The sequence below is a fragment of the Hippocampus bargibanti genome, linkage group LG12 (genome assembly GCF_051943395.1).
Source record: "Hippocampus bargibanti isolate YZ-2025 linkage group LG12, ASM5194339v1, whole genome shotgun sequence".
Taxonomy (NCBI): Eukaryota; Metazoa; Chordata; class Actinopteri; order Syngnathiformes; family Syngnathidae; genus Hippocampus; species Hippocampus bargibanti.
The window spans coordinates 19,608,823-19,626,313 of record NC_142745.1 but is presented as its reverse complement, the minus strand read 5'-3'; the positions used below and the strand labels follow the sequence as shown (position 1 = coordinate 19,626,313).

Genomic DNA, 17,491 nt, shown 5'->3' with positions numbered 1-17,491 from the left:
GTGTGTCGCTTTGTCGGTCAGGGGCGTTCCTAATGTGACGTCACTTCAGTAATCCTCATTAACTCGAACACAAAACTTCCTGAATATTCTGCGCGAGTCTTAAAATGTAAAATATAGCTATGTGCGGTGCAATCTTAGTAAAATGCGCTCAGTAGAAGTCATTTGAAGTGATTTTTACAAATTATGGACGCAACTTGTCCAGAGGTGTTGGTTGTCCTTTAACTTTTCAGGTAAATTGGTCAGTCTTTCAATGCTCTTTGCCTTTCCTTCTCTCTCGCGCTATCTGTCTCTTTTTTTTTTAAGGAATAAATCTTTCGTTCACTGTCGACACACGAAAACGGTCCCATTGAAAGAAAGCAAGAGAATTGGGAGACGAGGCCTGGCTGGAATTGTCAAAGTGGCGTCAGACCATCTTTTGAGCCGAAATTCTTTGCAGGGGTCAGAGTTCACGTGCGACAGTGTTGCGCCGTGATTGGATGAGGAAAGGTGAAATGAAAACCACAGTCAACTTTTGACCCCGGCGCAGGAGCGGCGCAGGAACGCCCAGCCTCAGCTCTGGCACGGTGGAACACAGCCTGCTCTCTTCCTGTGTTTACTCCACCAATCCGACGGGAGGGGGGGATCCACAGCGCAGTATGGGCGGAGGGAGAATGCATGACGACAGAGAACCGGTGCTGCGCTGCACTCTGAAATATGTCAGAGCAAGTCCCCTTTTGGCTCAACATTTTGCTTTCATCGTCAAACAGCATCGAATATTCATCGTGGCCGATATGTCTTTCCTCAAAGTGATCTGGGGCGGCGTGAGATTTTTTTCTATTGCGCATGCACAGGGGGCCCTTTGTGTGAGCTGAGTAGTGAGTGTGAAGGCTGTTCAAGGAGAGTTGGCCATTTACAGGGTGACCCATAAAAGATACGTATCCATGAAAATTTCAATTGTGGATTTGATTAAAAAACTATTTATTTCAAAATCACAACCACACATTATTCAGTTTATGGAAGAACATTCACCAGAGTTTCAGCTATTTCTGTCAATTTTTAGTCAATTTATGGCTTTCCCAAGATGTGTTCCAAATGTCCAACATTTCATTGCAAGCAAACCTGTACTCGACTGACAAAGTTGTCAATCATTCTTAAACACTCCTCTTTCGGGAGAAAACATTGCTGTAGTGACGGACTCAGTAGGACACATCTTTTTGGGTCAACCTCCCGAAAGATGAGTATGTAAAAGTGATTGACACCTTTGTCAGACGAGTCCAGGTTTTCTTGCAATGAAATGGTGGACATTTGGAACACATCTTAGGGAAAGCCATAAATTGACTACAAATTGAAAGAAATACAGTGATACGTCGGTTTACGAACCCCTTGGCTTACGAACTTTTCGGTTTACGAACGTTAAATTTATGAAAATTTTACCTTGGCATACGAACTATTTTTCGAAAATGGCAGCCGGCTTGTTTTGGTCCTCTATTCCCCGCCCCCAGTCTTTGGTTAAAGCCACGTGATTGGTCAAGAACGCAGCAGTGAGGGGGGAGAGGGTGAAACATTAAAGAGACAGGCAGACGACAGAGAGTGATAAAATGGATAGAAAACAGTGACATTTGGACTCGTTTCAACTTTGATAGTTCAAAGGCAGAGTGTAGACTGCAATGTTAAAATTCCCATCAATAAGGCTCCACAAATAACCCGCACAAGCCATCTGTACATGTGATGCAAAACGCTATCAACCCACCTAAACAGAACACAATTGATTAGGAACAAGGTATAATTAGAAAGAAGAAGGCTACGTTCCTCATCAAGTGTTTAATGCTGATGAAACCGCACTCCATTCCATCAAGCCATCAACGACCATCACAAATGTAAATAAAACCACTTTATTATACAGTTGTTTATTTCTTTAATTATAATACCATAGCATATTTATTATACATAAAATAAGGTATATTGTGTGTAGTTTTAAGGCTTAGAAAATTTGAAAGTAAAAAATTAGGTTTTATGGGGACCTGGGGGAACAGATTATTCTCATTTTAATGGTTTCCTATGGGAAAATAATTTTTTGCATACACACTTTTCCCCATACACACTGTCTGGGAACCAATTAAGTTCGTAAGCCAAGGTATCACTGCAGCTGAAACTCTGGTGAATGGTCTTCCATGAACTGAATAATGTGTGGTTGTAATTTGAAATAAATAGCTTTTTAATCAAAGCCACAATTTAAATTTTCATGGGTGCACATCTTTTTGGGTCACCCGTTATTTGTGCATGATATAGGCCTGGTCAGTGTGTGCCCCCACATCCTTTCTTACCCTCACTATGAAACCGGAGTCACACATTTGAGAAAACCATTGCTTCATTCGATCGTCACAGCACAGTCGCGTGTGAAGTTTCTGTGGTTGAGTCACAGTCTACGTGGGGCCTGTCCCGGGGTTTCTTTGTTAGCTCTTATGATGAATAGTCGGATGAGATGTTATCGGAGGAACATGCGTACGTGCACACACAGTCAAATGTGCCATCTCTTTGTCTTTCCACCTTTATTTCCCCATTTTATGTTCTCTACACGTTGCAGTTCCATCCGCGCTTCTCAGACTGTTCGATCAGCCTGCCATGCATGTTGCGCTGTGAAGTTGACGTGCTCACCACTGCTTCACCGGACCGCCATATGTTGCAATTTGTGGAAGTAAATTGAAAAATAGTATTTTTCAGAGAATCAGTCATCTTTATTGCCAAGTATGTAGAACACACAGGAATTTGTTTCCTGTCGAACACGCTGCACTAGTATCATCATCAAAAATTGCAAGAGGTACTATATAGTTCCATTTGGGCTACTGTTCAAAGAGTTAATGGCTTGGGGGAAGAGGCTGTTTAAATGTCTGCTGGTTTTGGTGCGCATGGATCGGTAGCGCCTGCCTGAGGGGAGTAGCTGGAAAAGATGGTGGGCAGGGTGCGAAGGGTCCAGTAGTATTTTCTGCGCCCTAGTTTGGATTCTTGCAGTGTGCAAGTCCTCGAGAGTGGGTAGGGCGGTGCCAATAATTTTTTCCGCCGTCCTAACTGTCCGTTGAAGTCGGATTTTGTCCATTTTTGTGGCGGCCCCCAACGGGTCATGATGGATTCGATGACAGCCGTGTATAAATGTTGCAGCACCTCCTGTGGCAGGCCATGCTTCTTTAGTAGCCTCAGGAAGTACATTCTATGTTGAGCCCTTCTTAGGATAGAGTTGGTCACAGTCTCCCACTTCATCTCCTGGGAGACTGTGATTCCCAGGAACTTGAAGGTCTCAACGGTTGACACGAGGCAGTTGGATAGTGTGAGGGGTAGGTGATGGATGTTTCCTGAAGTCCACGATCATCTCTACTGTCTTGAGCGTGTTCAGCTCTAGGTTGTGACGGCTGCACCAGAGCTCCAGCTGCTCCACTTGTTGTCGGTACGCAGACTCGTCGCCGTCTTTGATGAAACCGATGACCGTGGTGTCGTCTGCGAACTTTATGAATTTGACAGCTGGGTGCGTTGAGATGCAGTCATTTGTGTAGAGAGAGAAGAGCAATGGAGAGAGGACGCATCCCTGTGGGGCTCGTGTGCTCGTGGTTCGTGTTGAGGATGATATTTTTCCCGGTTTGACATGTTGTGTCCGCCCTGTCAGGAAGCTGAGGATCTACTGGCAGATCGTAGAGGACACACCAAGCTGGAGAAGTTTGGGGATGAGGAGTTCTGGGATGATGGTATTGAACGCAGAGCTGTAGTCCACAAACAGGATCCTTGCGTAGGTTCCTGTGTTGTCGAGGTGGTCGAGGATGCAACGTTTTCCAAATATAATACAGTGATAACTTGGCTTACGAACTTAATTGGTAACCAGACGCGTTTTATTAAAATCGCCCACAATGATCAGGGGTGACTCTAGATATTTTAGTTCGAGTTTGTTTACATGGTCCGCTAGCGTTTTTATACACGCGTTAGCATTAGCTTGTGGTGCGATGTACACGGCGACGAGAATAAAGGAAGCGAACTCACGTGGCGAGTAGAATGGCTTGCAATTGACAGCGATTCCAAGTCAGGGCTGCAGTGTGCGTCGAGCATCGTGACATCGGTGCACCATTCTTCGTTGATGTAGAACACAGGTGTCAAAGTCAAGGCCCGTGGGCCAAATCCGGCCCGCCACATCATTTTTTCGGCCCGCGAAAGCAAATCAAACTTGTTAAATTCCATGATGATTGCTAAAATCTGAGCCAAAATTTCATATTTTTGGATGTCAACCACAATAAAAGTCATTATTCTTGACTTCAGATTTGAAAACGAGTTATTCATTAATTTGCTGTGTGCTCTATATGTAATATTTTTAAGGGATTTAAACATTCGACGGAGTGTGTAAGGTGAAAAGTGCCTATCCCAAAAATTAATTCCCAGGTCCCCATAAAATATAATTTTCTACTTTCTAAATTTCTAAGCCTTAAAACTACACAAAATATACCTTATTTTATATATAATAAATGTGATATGGTAATGTCATTAAAGAAATAAACGACTGTATAATAAAGTGGTTTTATTGACATTGGTGATGGTCGTTGATGGCTTGATGGAATGGAGTGGCCGGTTTCATCAGCATTAAACACTTGATGAGGAACGTAGCCTTCTTCTTTCACCATCTTGAGGAATGATCCCTTGTAGGTGCTTTCCCTGCGATAATTTTACCTTGTTCCTCATCAATTGTGTTCTGTTTAGCTGGGTTGATAGCTTTTTGCATCAACTGTAAAGATGGCTTGTGCGGGTTATTTGTGGAGCCTGATTGATGCCTGATTGATGGGATTTTAACCTTGCAGTCTACACTCTGCCTTTGAACTATCAAATTTGAAACGAGTCCAAATGTCACAGTTTTCTATCAATTTTGTCAGTCTCTCTCTGTCGTCTGCCTGTCTGTTCAAACCACCTCCCCTCACTGCTGCGTTCTTGACCAATCACGTGGCTTTAACCGAAGACTGGGGGCGGGGAATAGAGGACCAAAACAGGCGGGTGCCATTTTCTTGTAAGGAGAACGGGCTCGTTCGCGAACGACACATCACTCATTGTGGCAGCTCCGTGTGTATCCCGAAAAATACTTTGAATGCCAAAGTAAGATTTACATAAATTTAACATTCGTAAACACAAAAGTTTGTGAGCCAAGGGGTTCGTAAACTGAGGTATCACTTTACACCAGAAAATACGGTAACGCCGCAATATTGACAACCAAAGAGCAGAGGATAAACCTTCAAACTCAATGCTCGATAGCCCAGCGCAAAAGCAACGCATGCAGCTGCCAGCCGAGCAGCAATTGACCGTGAGTTTGGTGAGGTTGCGCGTGCCCCTGTTGGTTTTGGGTGTGTCCGTGTTTATTGTTGGGCCACAGCTCATTCATTGTCTCGGAGAGCTCAAATTTCAGCCTTTCATTTCTGCTGAGCAGGAATGTCCTGCGTACTCTTCTACGACTGATGGCGTGACACTGCTGCCGATTTAAACTTTGCAGTGGAAGCGCAGCCAACGCGGCGACAATGTGTGAGGGGAGGAGGAAAAAAAAGATCATTTGACAAGAACCTGGTTTGTTGTGATCAACTCACTGATTCCTGCTAGCGTCCACTTGCACAATCTATCATCTGTATTCTTGGAATTAGAAGCAAAACAAAAACATGTTTTTTTTTCTTTTTGGCAGGTGAAAATTTGTAGTGTTAAAATAAAAAAGAGAAATTCAGATGCAGAATGAAGCCGCAATATTGAGGTACAAAATATATTCCATCTTGAGAAACGAATAACACAAGTGGGTTGTCTGTGTAAGCTCTGAGTCGTACAGGAGTGGTCCATCGATGAGAAGGTTTCTTCAGCCGTCATCTGTACTCCTTTGAAGGTGTCGGACGTTTCGCTTCTTATCCATGAGGCTTTGTCAGCAAACAAAAATCTTTTGCTGGTAGTTTTGGCCCTATGTATATATCCCTACTGTCCAGACGTGGCGGTGCCAGACTCTGCTATGATTGGTCCCTGCTCTCAGGTTGGGGGGAGCAGAGGACTACTCCCTGAGGCTACACTGATTACTTCTATTGTCCGGACTGATTACTTCTATTGTCCTGCCTGATTGCCCCATTTGTTCTGGTGGGCCATGGCGGGGAAGTAATCAGTGTAGCCGCAGGGAATAGTCCCCTGCTCCCCCCAACCTGAGAGCAGGGACCTATCATAGCAGATTCATGATTACTTCTATTGTCCTGCCTGAGTATGGGGTCTACGACTGGCCTGATTGCCCCATTTGATCTGGTCTCACCTCATCAGCAAAACAAAACCTATGTTGCCTAAGAAGTCGGTTGGAGGAACGATCCAAATTGAGCCTCACCCCACCATGGCAATTTAGTGAAGGGTTTTACTGTTTTATGAAAATAGCTTCTTTTACTCCCCTTTCAAAGAAGTACAGATGATGGTTGAAGAAACCTTCTCATCGACATGTTGGTTGTGCTGACAAAGACGAAAAGCATCTTAAAAAATGTTTTGCCACCCGGGACCGTCCGTGCAGTTCAAAATTTGGAGGGGCTCGGTTGCTGTGCCTGCCGTGCGTCTAGGCGCGAATGCAGTGGGCAGGAATGAATCAGGCGGGAGAAGTTCCGCGCACCTGTCCAGGCTCATTATCTCAAGCGAAACTCCGCAGTCAGTCCCATCCGTCGGTCGGTTAGGCACGCGCTCAAGAATGAGGCTGACGTCGTCGGTGGTAGGCAGGTGCTGTCAATCCGTCCCATCAATTAGAAAAAAAAATCAAGGAAAGAGGAAACAAGTTGTACTTGATTGCGCTCGCTCGACCAGTTCAATAAACATTCCTACTCTTTGTATCTGAAAAAAGGAGGGTGTCTCATTATAAAGTGGTGCAACAGCAAATACCGTATTTTCCAGTGTATGCGGCGCACCCAAAAGCTTTGAATTTATTTTCTATATTTATAGATTATATTTGGAACATTTATTGAATTCATTGAAGGTGTGCCTTATCGTGAGTCTGGTGCACCTAATACAGTGATACCTCAGCTTACAAACACTTTAGCTCACAAACTTTTAGCCTTACGAACATTAAATTTGCAAGAATATTATCTTGGCATACAAACTAGTTTTCGGCAGATGAACCAAACCACACGATGGAACAGTGCGACGGTGGCTGGCGGCCACTTTCTTTGAGTGCACTCAGTGCAGACGTGGTTTGTTATCGAATGGAGTTCTTTTACTATTATGTGACGGAAAAAGACCGCACCACAGGCTAGTGTGAAGTCAAACAGGATACAAAAGAAAATTACGGTCGAGCAGCAGAAGGAGATCATCGAAAAACACGAACGAGGTGTGCGTTTGTGTGACTTGGCGTCCCAGTCCCAGTTTGCTATATCGACCATTGCTACGTGTCGCTAAGGGTGTTTCTCTGTTGTCTAAGCAACGGTCTCAGGCAATAGAAGAGGTTGAAAAACTTCTGTTGATTTGTATTAATGAACAGCAGCTAGCATGGGACAGTGTGTGTGAGGGTATTATCACCGAGAAAGCACGGCAACTTCACTCGGATATCAAGAGGCAACTACATCAACGACCATCACAAAGGTAAATAAAATGACTTTATTAAACAGTGCAGTTTAATTATTTAATTACAATCCAATAGCATATTTAATATACATAAAATAAGGTCTATTTTGTGTAGTTTTAAGGCTTATTTAGTAGAAAATTATGTTTTTTGAGTACTTGGTAACGGATGATTCTAATGTTTAATGGTTTCTTATGGGAAATAAATGTTCGGCAGACGAACTTTTCGCCTGACACACAGTTTCTTCCTTATAGACGAGAAAATACGTTAATTTAGGACGGGGGGGCATTTGGCTCATATAGTGGAATAGAAAATCTGGTTGCTTTCTGGATGCAGGCTTTTGCTGCAATTTAAATATCACACAAGATGACCCACGGAATTGATTCTGTCGGCAGTTTGAACCCATCTTGAAAACCAGCGGTGGTTGACTGGACAAGTCCATGTGCTGTCGTTAGCCATCAAGGCCTTTGTACGTGATATTGCCAAACTTCGTAACAATGTCTGCTGATGTGCCGCCTCACATCTGTCGGTGGTCGGGGTCCTTACTTGACTCTTGCAAAACAATATAAGCCGAGATCCATCGATGCTCCCAAAATCGGTGACGGTCTAAAAGCGAGCGGAACCCAAAACGAGTCAAAACAACCGGCCTGATCAAGGCGTTATATAAAATGGCTGGATGAAATGGCGGCGGGCACGCTTCCAGGAAAGGGAAGCGATGACGCAGTGGAACGAGCCCAGCAATGAAGCAAACAGGATGTAACCGACCCGCTGTGGCTTTTTTGATAAATTTGAGAAATGGTTGATCCCAATGAATTGCTATCACATCAAGCGTATGCCGGATCGCGCTACCTTGAAATAAAATACCGTATTTTCCGGACTATAAGACGCACCTTCCACGAATGAAAAAAGTTTTCCACATACAGTGATACCTTGGCTTACGAACTTAATTGGTTCCCAGACAGAGTGTCTAAGGTGTATCCCAAAAATATATTTCCCATAGGAAACATTTAAAATGAGAATAATCCGTTCCCAGGTCCCCATCAAACATAATTTCCTACTTTCTAATTTTCTAAGCCTTGAAACTACACAAAAAATAGCTTATTTTATGTATAATAAATGTGCTATGGTATTATAATTAAAGAAATAAACTGTACTATATAATAAAGTGGTTTTATTGACCTTTGTGATGGTTTGATGGCTTGATGGAAAGGAGTGGCCGGTTTCATCAGCATTAAACACGTGATAAGGAACGTAGCCTTCTTCTTTCACCATCTTGAGAAATGATCCCTTGTAGGTGCTTTCTCTGTGATAATTTTACCTTGTTCCTCATCAATTGTGGTCTGTTGAGCTGGGTTGATAGTTTTTTGCATGAAGTGTACAGATGGCTTGTACGGGTTATTTGTGGAGCCTGATTGATGGGATATTTTAACCTTGTAGTCTACACTCTGCCTTTGAACTATCAAAGTTGAAACTAGTCCAAATTTCACTGTTTTCGAACCATTTTCTCATTCTCTGTCGTCTGCCTGTCTGTTTAATGGTTACCCCCCCCCCCCCCCAACTACTGCATTCTTGACCAATCACGTGGCTTTAACCGAAGACTGGGGGCGGGGAATAGAGGACAAAAAAAAGTCGGCTGCCATTTTGTTGTTAGGGTAACGGGCTCGTTCGCGAACGACACATCACTCATTGTGGCGCTCCGTGTGTATCCCGAAAAAAAAGTTTGTACGCCAAGATAAAATTTCCATAAATTTAACGTTCGTAAACCAAAAACTTCGTAAGCCAAGGGCTTCCTAAATCGAGGTATCACTGTATAATATATAAATAGAGCAAAGTTTTCCAAATATAAGGCGCTACAGTAGAGACTGGTGTTATGCAATACTTCTACAAGAGGGGGTGATGACTGCTGACAGTCATTGCGCACATAAGGCGCACCGGCGAGTTAGGGGCACCAACTGGCGCATAAGGACCAGGGTCATCTTTTCAAGAAAATCAATGCTTTGATTTTGCCTTGAATGCCTGAATGCCTTGAACCCCGTAAAATACGGTAAAATAAAATCCGAATTAACGCTCGGTCCTTTCCTGGCAGGCCTAATGCAACTTTCCTCAAAGCCAATTTTTCATACGAGGGGATTTATTGAGTGATCCACTGCTGCTTGCTTTCTGGCTGCCTTTTTATTTTTTAAGTTAACAGCATTTCAGCATTACCTGCAGGGTAAAAGACAACCGGCGCCTCCAGACAAGTTGTGTCCATAATTTATAAAATCACTTCAAATGACTTCTACTGACCGCATTTTATAAACATTCCACCGCGTGGCTATAATTTACGTTTTAAGACTGGCACTGAATATTCAGGAAGTCTTGTTTTTGAGTTGGTGATGATGGCTACCGTGACATCACGTCTGGAACGCCCCTCACCGAGAAAGCGAGGGGCGTTTTGGGTACTTTCTTTGGTCTGAAAACATTGTGTTGATCCGTGTTGATGGCGAAATTAGAAGGGAAACTCAAAAATGACGCGATGGTGAATCATGTGTTGCACCGAGACTACTATTTGATACTCGCTGACACAAATTCCCAGCAGACAAATCAGCCCATTTCCAACGATATCTTGTGAATTTTGTGGGACGCCTCAAAATGACTCGGGTGGACTTCTTTAATCTATTGCAACCATTTATGATTTCCTCTTCAGAACTATTTGAATCATATTCATAACTGGATGAGTAACAAGAAAGCATCTTCTCCGATTCTGAAGCCATTGTTTTGATTCTCAAGCAAGGCAAGACGTCTTGGCGTGACGTCACGAACAAGGGGGCGGGACCTTCTGAAACTCATTTTTATTGGTGTTTTGCATTTGACTAAAAATATCAGCCTGTGTGTTTTGGGTATTTTAGATGCTATAAAACGTTTTTCTGATGTCACTTAGTACACAAAAAATGGTGTTGGTTATCCTTTAAATCAGGGGTGTCCAAAGTCGGACCTCGAGGGCCACTGTCCTGCCTGTTTTCCAGCTCTCCCAGGAGCAACACACCTGATTCAAATGATCAGCTCATCAGCCAGCTCTGAAGCAGCATCAAAATGGTCCTGATGATTTGAATCAGGTGCGTTGCTCCTGGGAGAGCTGGAAAACAGGCAGGACGTCGGCCCTCGAGGACCGACTTTGGACACCCCTGCTTTCAATGATCCTCATTTTCGATGCTTGTTGGCCTGTCGTTTTACCTCGCTGCTGTTATGCAGTGCAATCGCGGGTGCGATCCTCCCACCTGCTTCGGCCCAACGTCGTCAATTTGAACTGATTGAAGTGAATGCTCTGTTCTGGATTGGACCACTGAGAGAAGCGAGGGTTTGTCTGACGATTGGAGCAAAGAACGCGGGGAAAGCTGAGTCAATAGACGCTATAAAGAGAATATTTATTTGCTGGTCCCTGAAACGTGGCACGTCGCCTTGCCAAGGACCAAGTCCAAGCTCCGCACAAGACGGAGCTAATGTGGCTTTACTCTCTCTTTAGCCAGTCGGATGAAGAGGCAGGCAGCCCGGAGATACGTCTGTCCAGGACGCCGTGCTGCCGCATGCCTCGGCGCATACGTGCACCCAAAAGGCTTTGTGTAGCGGCGCAGCGCCGTCACATTCTGGCGGGCAAGCTGGCTGAACGGGGGATGACCCATCTCCCCTGAGGCTTCAAATCACTGCGTCGTCATCGGCGCTCCTCTCAGTGGAACAGATGAGATTTCATTCCAATCAAGAACCAAGGCCGCTTTACAGACGAGATAGCCCTTCCCTCATAAACCGTGAGCAATCTGCTCTTCCCGTGGAAGTCTTTTCATTTATAACCTCAGTTGCTTAGAGCGCAGGCGTCAAAGTCAAGGCCTGGGGGGCGAATCTGGCCCACCAACTCATTTTATTTGGCAAAAGCAAATCAAGCATGTCAAGTGCCAAGATGCTATCTAAAGTCCGACCCAAATTTTTAAATTCTCGTATGTAAACGACAATAAGTCATTATTCTTGACTTGAGATTTGAAAACTAGTTGTTCATTAAAGGACAACCGACGTCACTTTTTTGTTTCCTAACTGACATCAGAAAAACGTTTTATAGCATCTAAAATACCCAAAACACGCAGTATGATATTTTTATTCAAATGCAAAACACCAATAAAAATGACTTAAAGTGTCCAAAATCTGCCAAAAAATTGAGCTGCGAATTGGACATTTTCAGAAAGTCCCGCCCCCAGTTCGTGACATCACGCCAAGACGTCTTGCATTACTGGAGAAGCAAAACAATGGCTTCAGATTCTGATAATATGCTTTCTTGTTACACATCCAGTTATGAATATGATTCAAATAGTTCTGAAGAGGAAAGCATACATGTTTGCAATCGATTAAAGGTTTTCGGGGTCGTTTTAATGGCTCCAGACTGACGTGTGGTGTCACAGAAAATGCAGAAGATGGCGGCAGAACTGTAAGGAATTAATCAGCCTGTTTCCACAGGCTGATAAATTCCTTCCATGGAGCTTGGACACCCTCTTCTGACGGCTTTTGGGTGCAACACGAGGTTTTCAGACCAAACAAGTACAGCAAAATATATTGACATGATGGAAGGACTGCTACAATGTGTCTTTTTTCGGTCAGGGGGCGTTCCTTTAGTGACGTCACCAACTCAAAACTCGTCACCAACTCAACTGAATATTCAGCGCGAATCTTAAAACGTAAAATATAGCTACAGTAAAGTCTCGTTATATCGATATTCAAGGGAGTCCGAAAAAATATCGATATAACCGGGACTATCGATATATCCGACCCTTTTTGCATGTAATTTTCTCCGTGCGTGCATAGAAATAGTATCGATATAACCGGGACTATCGATATATCCGATAACGATATAACGAGACTTTACTGTTTATGCGGTGGAATCTTTTTAAAATACGCTCAGTAGAAGTCATTTGAAGCCATTTTACAAATTATGGACACAACTTGTCCGGAGACGTCGGTTGTCCTTTAAAGTGTCCCAAAACTGCCACAAAATGAGCTTGAAAACTGGGGATTTTCCCGCCCCCACTTCGTGACGTCACGCCAGGACATCTTGCCTTGCTCCAGAATCAAAACAATGGCTTCAGAGTGTTCTGATTTGGAGAGGATGCTTTCTTGTTACACATCCAGTTATGATTATGATTCAAATAGTTCTGAAAAGGAAAGCATAAATGTTTGAAAGTCCTTCCGAATCAATTCAAGCCGTCTGGACTCCAATGTAGTGCTGGGAATTTGTGTAAATTTACACATTCTTAATGCGCATTACCGCAATTGGCTGCAACACACAACGATTCACCATCGCGTTATTTATGTGTTTTCCTTCTAATTTCGCGATGAACACGGTGTTTTCAGACGAAAAAAAGTACCCAAACTGCATTGTGTGTCGCTTTCTCGGTCACGGGCGTTCCCTTCGTGACGTCACGTAGGGGATCGTCATCAACTCGAAAACAAGACTTCATGCATATTCAGCGCGAGTCTTAAAACGTACAATACGATTCACCATTGCGTTATTTATGTGTTTTCCTTATAATTTCGCCATCAATACAGATCAACAAGAAGTTTTCAGACCAAACAAAGTACCCAAAACGCATTGTGTGTTGCTTTCTCGGTCAGGGGCGTTCCTGATGTGACGTCACGCGAGTCTTAAAAGGTAAAATATAGCTATATGCTGTGGAATCTTTGTAAAATGCCCTCAGTAGAAGTCATTTGAAGTCATTTTACAAATTACGGACTCAACTTGTCCAGAGGTGTCGGTTATCCTTTAAGAAAAGATAAGAAAGCCTTTAATTGTCCCACATTGGGCAAATGTATTCAGCATGGACTGTGCATTTACAGGCGCTGAGATGCTCTGACGATGAGTGGCATAGGAGACAACTCGCTGGAGCCGCTGTGCTCGGACCGCAAACGCAAACTGTCCACCTGCGACACACCGGGCATCGGGTAAGTGGAAGAGCCATTCACCATTTGTGTGCGTTGCCTCGGCGACATCTCTAATCCCCTCGGGTCCCGCCCCGGCAGGTGTGACAAGCGTCGGCGGGAACAGGAGACCAAGTACATCGAGGAGCTGGCCGAGCTCATCTCGGCGAATCTCTCAAACATTGACAGCTTCAACGTGAAGCCCGACAAATGCGCAATCCTCAAGGAGACCGTGCGGCAGATCAGACAAATCAAAGAGCAAGGTAACCACCCGCTGTGCGCACGTCGGCGTCCACGTATGACCAGCGGCGGACGCGATTTGCAGCGGCTTTATTTGTAGTACAGTGATACCTCAGTTTACGAACCCCTTGGCTTACGAACCTTTCAGTTTACGAACGTTAAATTTATGAAAATTTTACCTTGGCATACAAACTATTTTTTCGGGATACACACGAGGCGCCACAATGAGTGTTGGGGTAATTCGCTATACCAACATCTTTAAACATATTTTTGCATCGTTTGTTTTTCTTTTGGACTTCCTGATACATCATATCCTTCTTGCCTTTACATGATGTCACATCCTATCACATCACATCCTGGCCGTCTTACATAAATGCTCTCCCAGCGCGTCGATCTCTCGCTTCCTCTTTGCCTGTCCTCCACCGACCTCACAATGTCCCTGCTGTCTACAAGATTAAAATAACTTATTCTGTTCAACACCTGGCTACCTGCTGATTTCACCATCCCACTTCTAACACCCTGAAAAGCGATGAACCAGGAACGAACGATAACTTTTAACCCATCAATGTGTGATGTGTCGTTCGCGAACGAGCCCGTTCTCCTAACAAGAAAATGGCAGCCGAAACATTTTTGTCCTCTATTCCCTGCCCCCGGTCTTCGATTAAAGCCACGTAATTGGTCAAGAACGCAGCAGTGAGGGGGGGGGGGGGTTCAGACAGAAAGAGAGTGAGGCCATTCTCCAAAAAGAAAATGGCAGCCGCCTTTTTTTTGTCCTTTACTCCCCGCCCCCAGTCTCCGGTTAAAGCCATGTGATTGGTCAAGAACGGAGAAGTGAGGGGAGGTAGTTTAAACATGAAAGAGAGGCAGACGACAGAGAGAGAGTTATAAAATGGATAGAAAACAGTGAAATTTGGACTTCTTTCATCTTTGATAGTTCAAAGGCAGAGTGTAGACTGCAAGGTTAAAATACACATCAATCAGGCTCCACAAATAACCCGCACAAGCCATCTGTACACTTGATGCAAAAAGCTATCAACCCAGCGAAGCAGAACACAATTGATGAAGAACCAGGTCAAGTTATTGCAGAGAAGGCACCTACAAGGGATCATTCCTCAAGTTGGTGAAAGAAGAAGGCTATGTTCCTCATTAAGTGTTTAATGCTGATGAAACCGGCCACTCCATTCCATCAAGCCATCAACAACCATCACAAAGGTAAATAAAACGACTTTATTATACAGTAAAGTTTATTTCTTTCATTATAATACCATAGCACATTTATTATACATAAAATAAGGTATATTTTGTGTAGTTTTCAGGCTTCGAAAATTAGAAAGTAGAAAATTATGTTTTATGGGGACCTGGGAACGGATTATTGGATTGGATATGCCTTTATTAGTCTCACAGTGGAGAAATTTACATTTCACAGCAGCAAAGTGATGAAAGGAATGAAAAACAAAATACATGAGCTGCTGGAAATGTATGTAATTGAAATGGAAATGGATTATTCTCATTTTAATGGTTTCCTATGGGAAATTAATTTTTGGAATACACACTTTTCGCCTTACACACTCTGTCTGGGAACCAATCAAGTTCGTAAGCCAAGGTATCACTGTATGTGGAAAGCTGAAAGCAAATACGCCAGCTCGAATCGCCTCCTGCGGAGCAGATGATGCCGCTGATGAAGTGAAGGTTTTGGTCGGAGGCCAAGGCCTCGGACGGGCAGCCTGTTTGGAGTTGGTAAACACCGCCAATTGAAACCAATGCTCAATGGAGATCGCTTTGCCAAAGCCTGCTTTTTCCGCTCACTTTGAAATCTCTCTCGGCCGTTTTCAGGATCGATTTGCAAATATGAATCCATTGACATCAGTCACTACTACTTTATACTCTCAAACATATTCTTCGTACGAACTTGTTAACCCTCCGGTTGTCCTCATTTTCTGACCCGTCTTGTCCAGCTTCCATGGAAATGTAAATTAAAAATAGTTAAATTTTTCTGTAGTTGGGGCAAATCAAGGCAAAGTCATAAAATTTCAAGTTAAAAAAAATATTATTTTAGGGGATTTTTTTTGGGCAGTGTCGGGTGAGTTTGACCCGAAGACAACAGGAGGATGAAAGGACAACCGACACCATTTTTTTGTTTCCTAACTGACATCAGAAAAACTTTTTATAGCACCTAAAAAAAACTAAAACACGAAGGCTGATATTTTAGTCAAATTCAAAACACCAATAAAACGGACTTAAAGTTTCCGAAAACTGCCACAAAATGAGCCTGTAACTGGGTAGATTCAGAAAGTCCCGCCCCCTTGCGCCAGAATCAAAACAATGGCTTCAGAGAGTTCAGATTCGGAAAGGATGCTTTCTTGTTACTCATCCAGTTACGAATAATATTCAAATAGTTCTGAAGAGGAAAGCATAAATGTTTGCAATCGATTAAAGAAGTCCTTCCGTATCAATTCAAGCCGTCTGGACTCCAATGTAGCGCCCAGAAAATGCACAAGATGGTGCACAAGCTCTGTTCGAAATGGGCTTACTTGTCCGCTGGGAATTTGTGTAAACTTACACCTTCTTTATGTGTGTTACCGTAATTGGCCGCGACCCACGATGATTCACCATCGCGTTCCTTATACGTAGTTTTCCTTCCAATTTTGCGATCAACACGGTGTGTTCAGACAAAAAAAAGTACCCAAAATGAATTGTGTGTCGCTTTCTCGGTCAGGAGCGTTCCCTCCGTGACGTCACTTAGGGGATCGTCATCAACTCGGAAACAAGACTTCCTGAATATTCAGCGCACGTCTTAAAATGTAAAAGTTAGCTATATGCGGTGGAATCTTTGTAAAATGCGCTCAGGCGAAGTCATTTGAAGTGATTTGACAAATTATGGACGCAACTTGTCCGGAGGTGTTGGTTGTCCTTTAAGCAACTACCAAGCACGACACAGGCCCCGGTGCAGAAAGAGTTCTTTTTGTTTGTCCCATTGTTGAGTCCCATCTTTTTTTTCCTGCACCCGGCAGCATCATCATCCAGCTCGGGAGCCATTGGCAGACTTACTGTGTTACTTCCGGGCTGGGTAGAGTGAACGCTGGCGCGAATGGCTGCCGCTGCTTACCCGCACAAAAAAAATCCTGTGACTGTAAAGTGTCCTTGAGAGTTTTGAAAGGCGCTTCGAAATTAAATAATAATAATAATAATAATAATAATAATAATACATTTAATTTCATTTATAAGCGCCTTTCACAACTCCTAAGGACATTTTACAGTCACAGGATATTTTTTCTGCCGGTGAGCAGCGGCAGCCACTCGCGCCAGTGTTATTATTATTATTATTATTATTATTATTATTATTATTATTATTATTATTATTTCTCCACAGTGAGACTAATAAAGGCATATCCAATCCAATTATTATTATTATTATTATTATTATTATTATTATTATTATTATTACCGGAGGGGGACCCTTTTTTAGTTGTGCCCCCCCAGATAAGTGACATCTCATCTTCAAGTGCTTCAGTGCAAATGAGTATTTATTTATTCCAAGGTGACTCTATTTTGTGTCTTACTTAGTTAGACACTTAAGCCCAGAGATATAGCCCGACTATATTGAGGGTTGTCCAACAAGGTCTCAGACACATGCTCAATTTAAAAATAGAAAGGTATGCCAAGCATGCATCTGGACTTGTGCTGCCACCTGCTGATCCGGAAAAGATGTTACATACCAGTTGAAGTTTTGCCACAAGGAACAAGAAGGCAACTTGAATAATAATA

The 17,491-nt window shown here is 43.3% G+C and overlaps 1 protein-coding gene across 1 annotated transcript in view; it reads left to right on the top strand.

Moving 5' to 3' along the window:
- ncoa3 (nuclear receptor coactivator 3) overlaps nt 1-17,491 on the top strand; it is a 45,473-nt gene that overhangs the window by 9,642 nt on the left and 18,340 nt on the right. Inside the window, exons 2-3 of the mRNA XM_089009833.1 lie at nt 13,406-13,510; nt 13,589-13,749. Coding sequence (XP_088865959.1) covers nt 13,425-13,510; nt 13,589-13,749 — 247 coding nt within the window. The 5' untranslated portion in view covers nt 13,406-13,424. The remainder of the gene's footprint in view (nt 1-13,405; nt 13,511-13,588; nt 13,750-17,491) is intronic.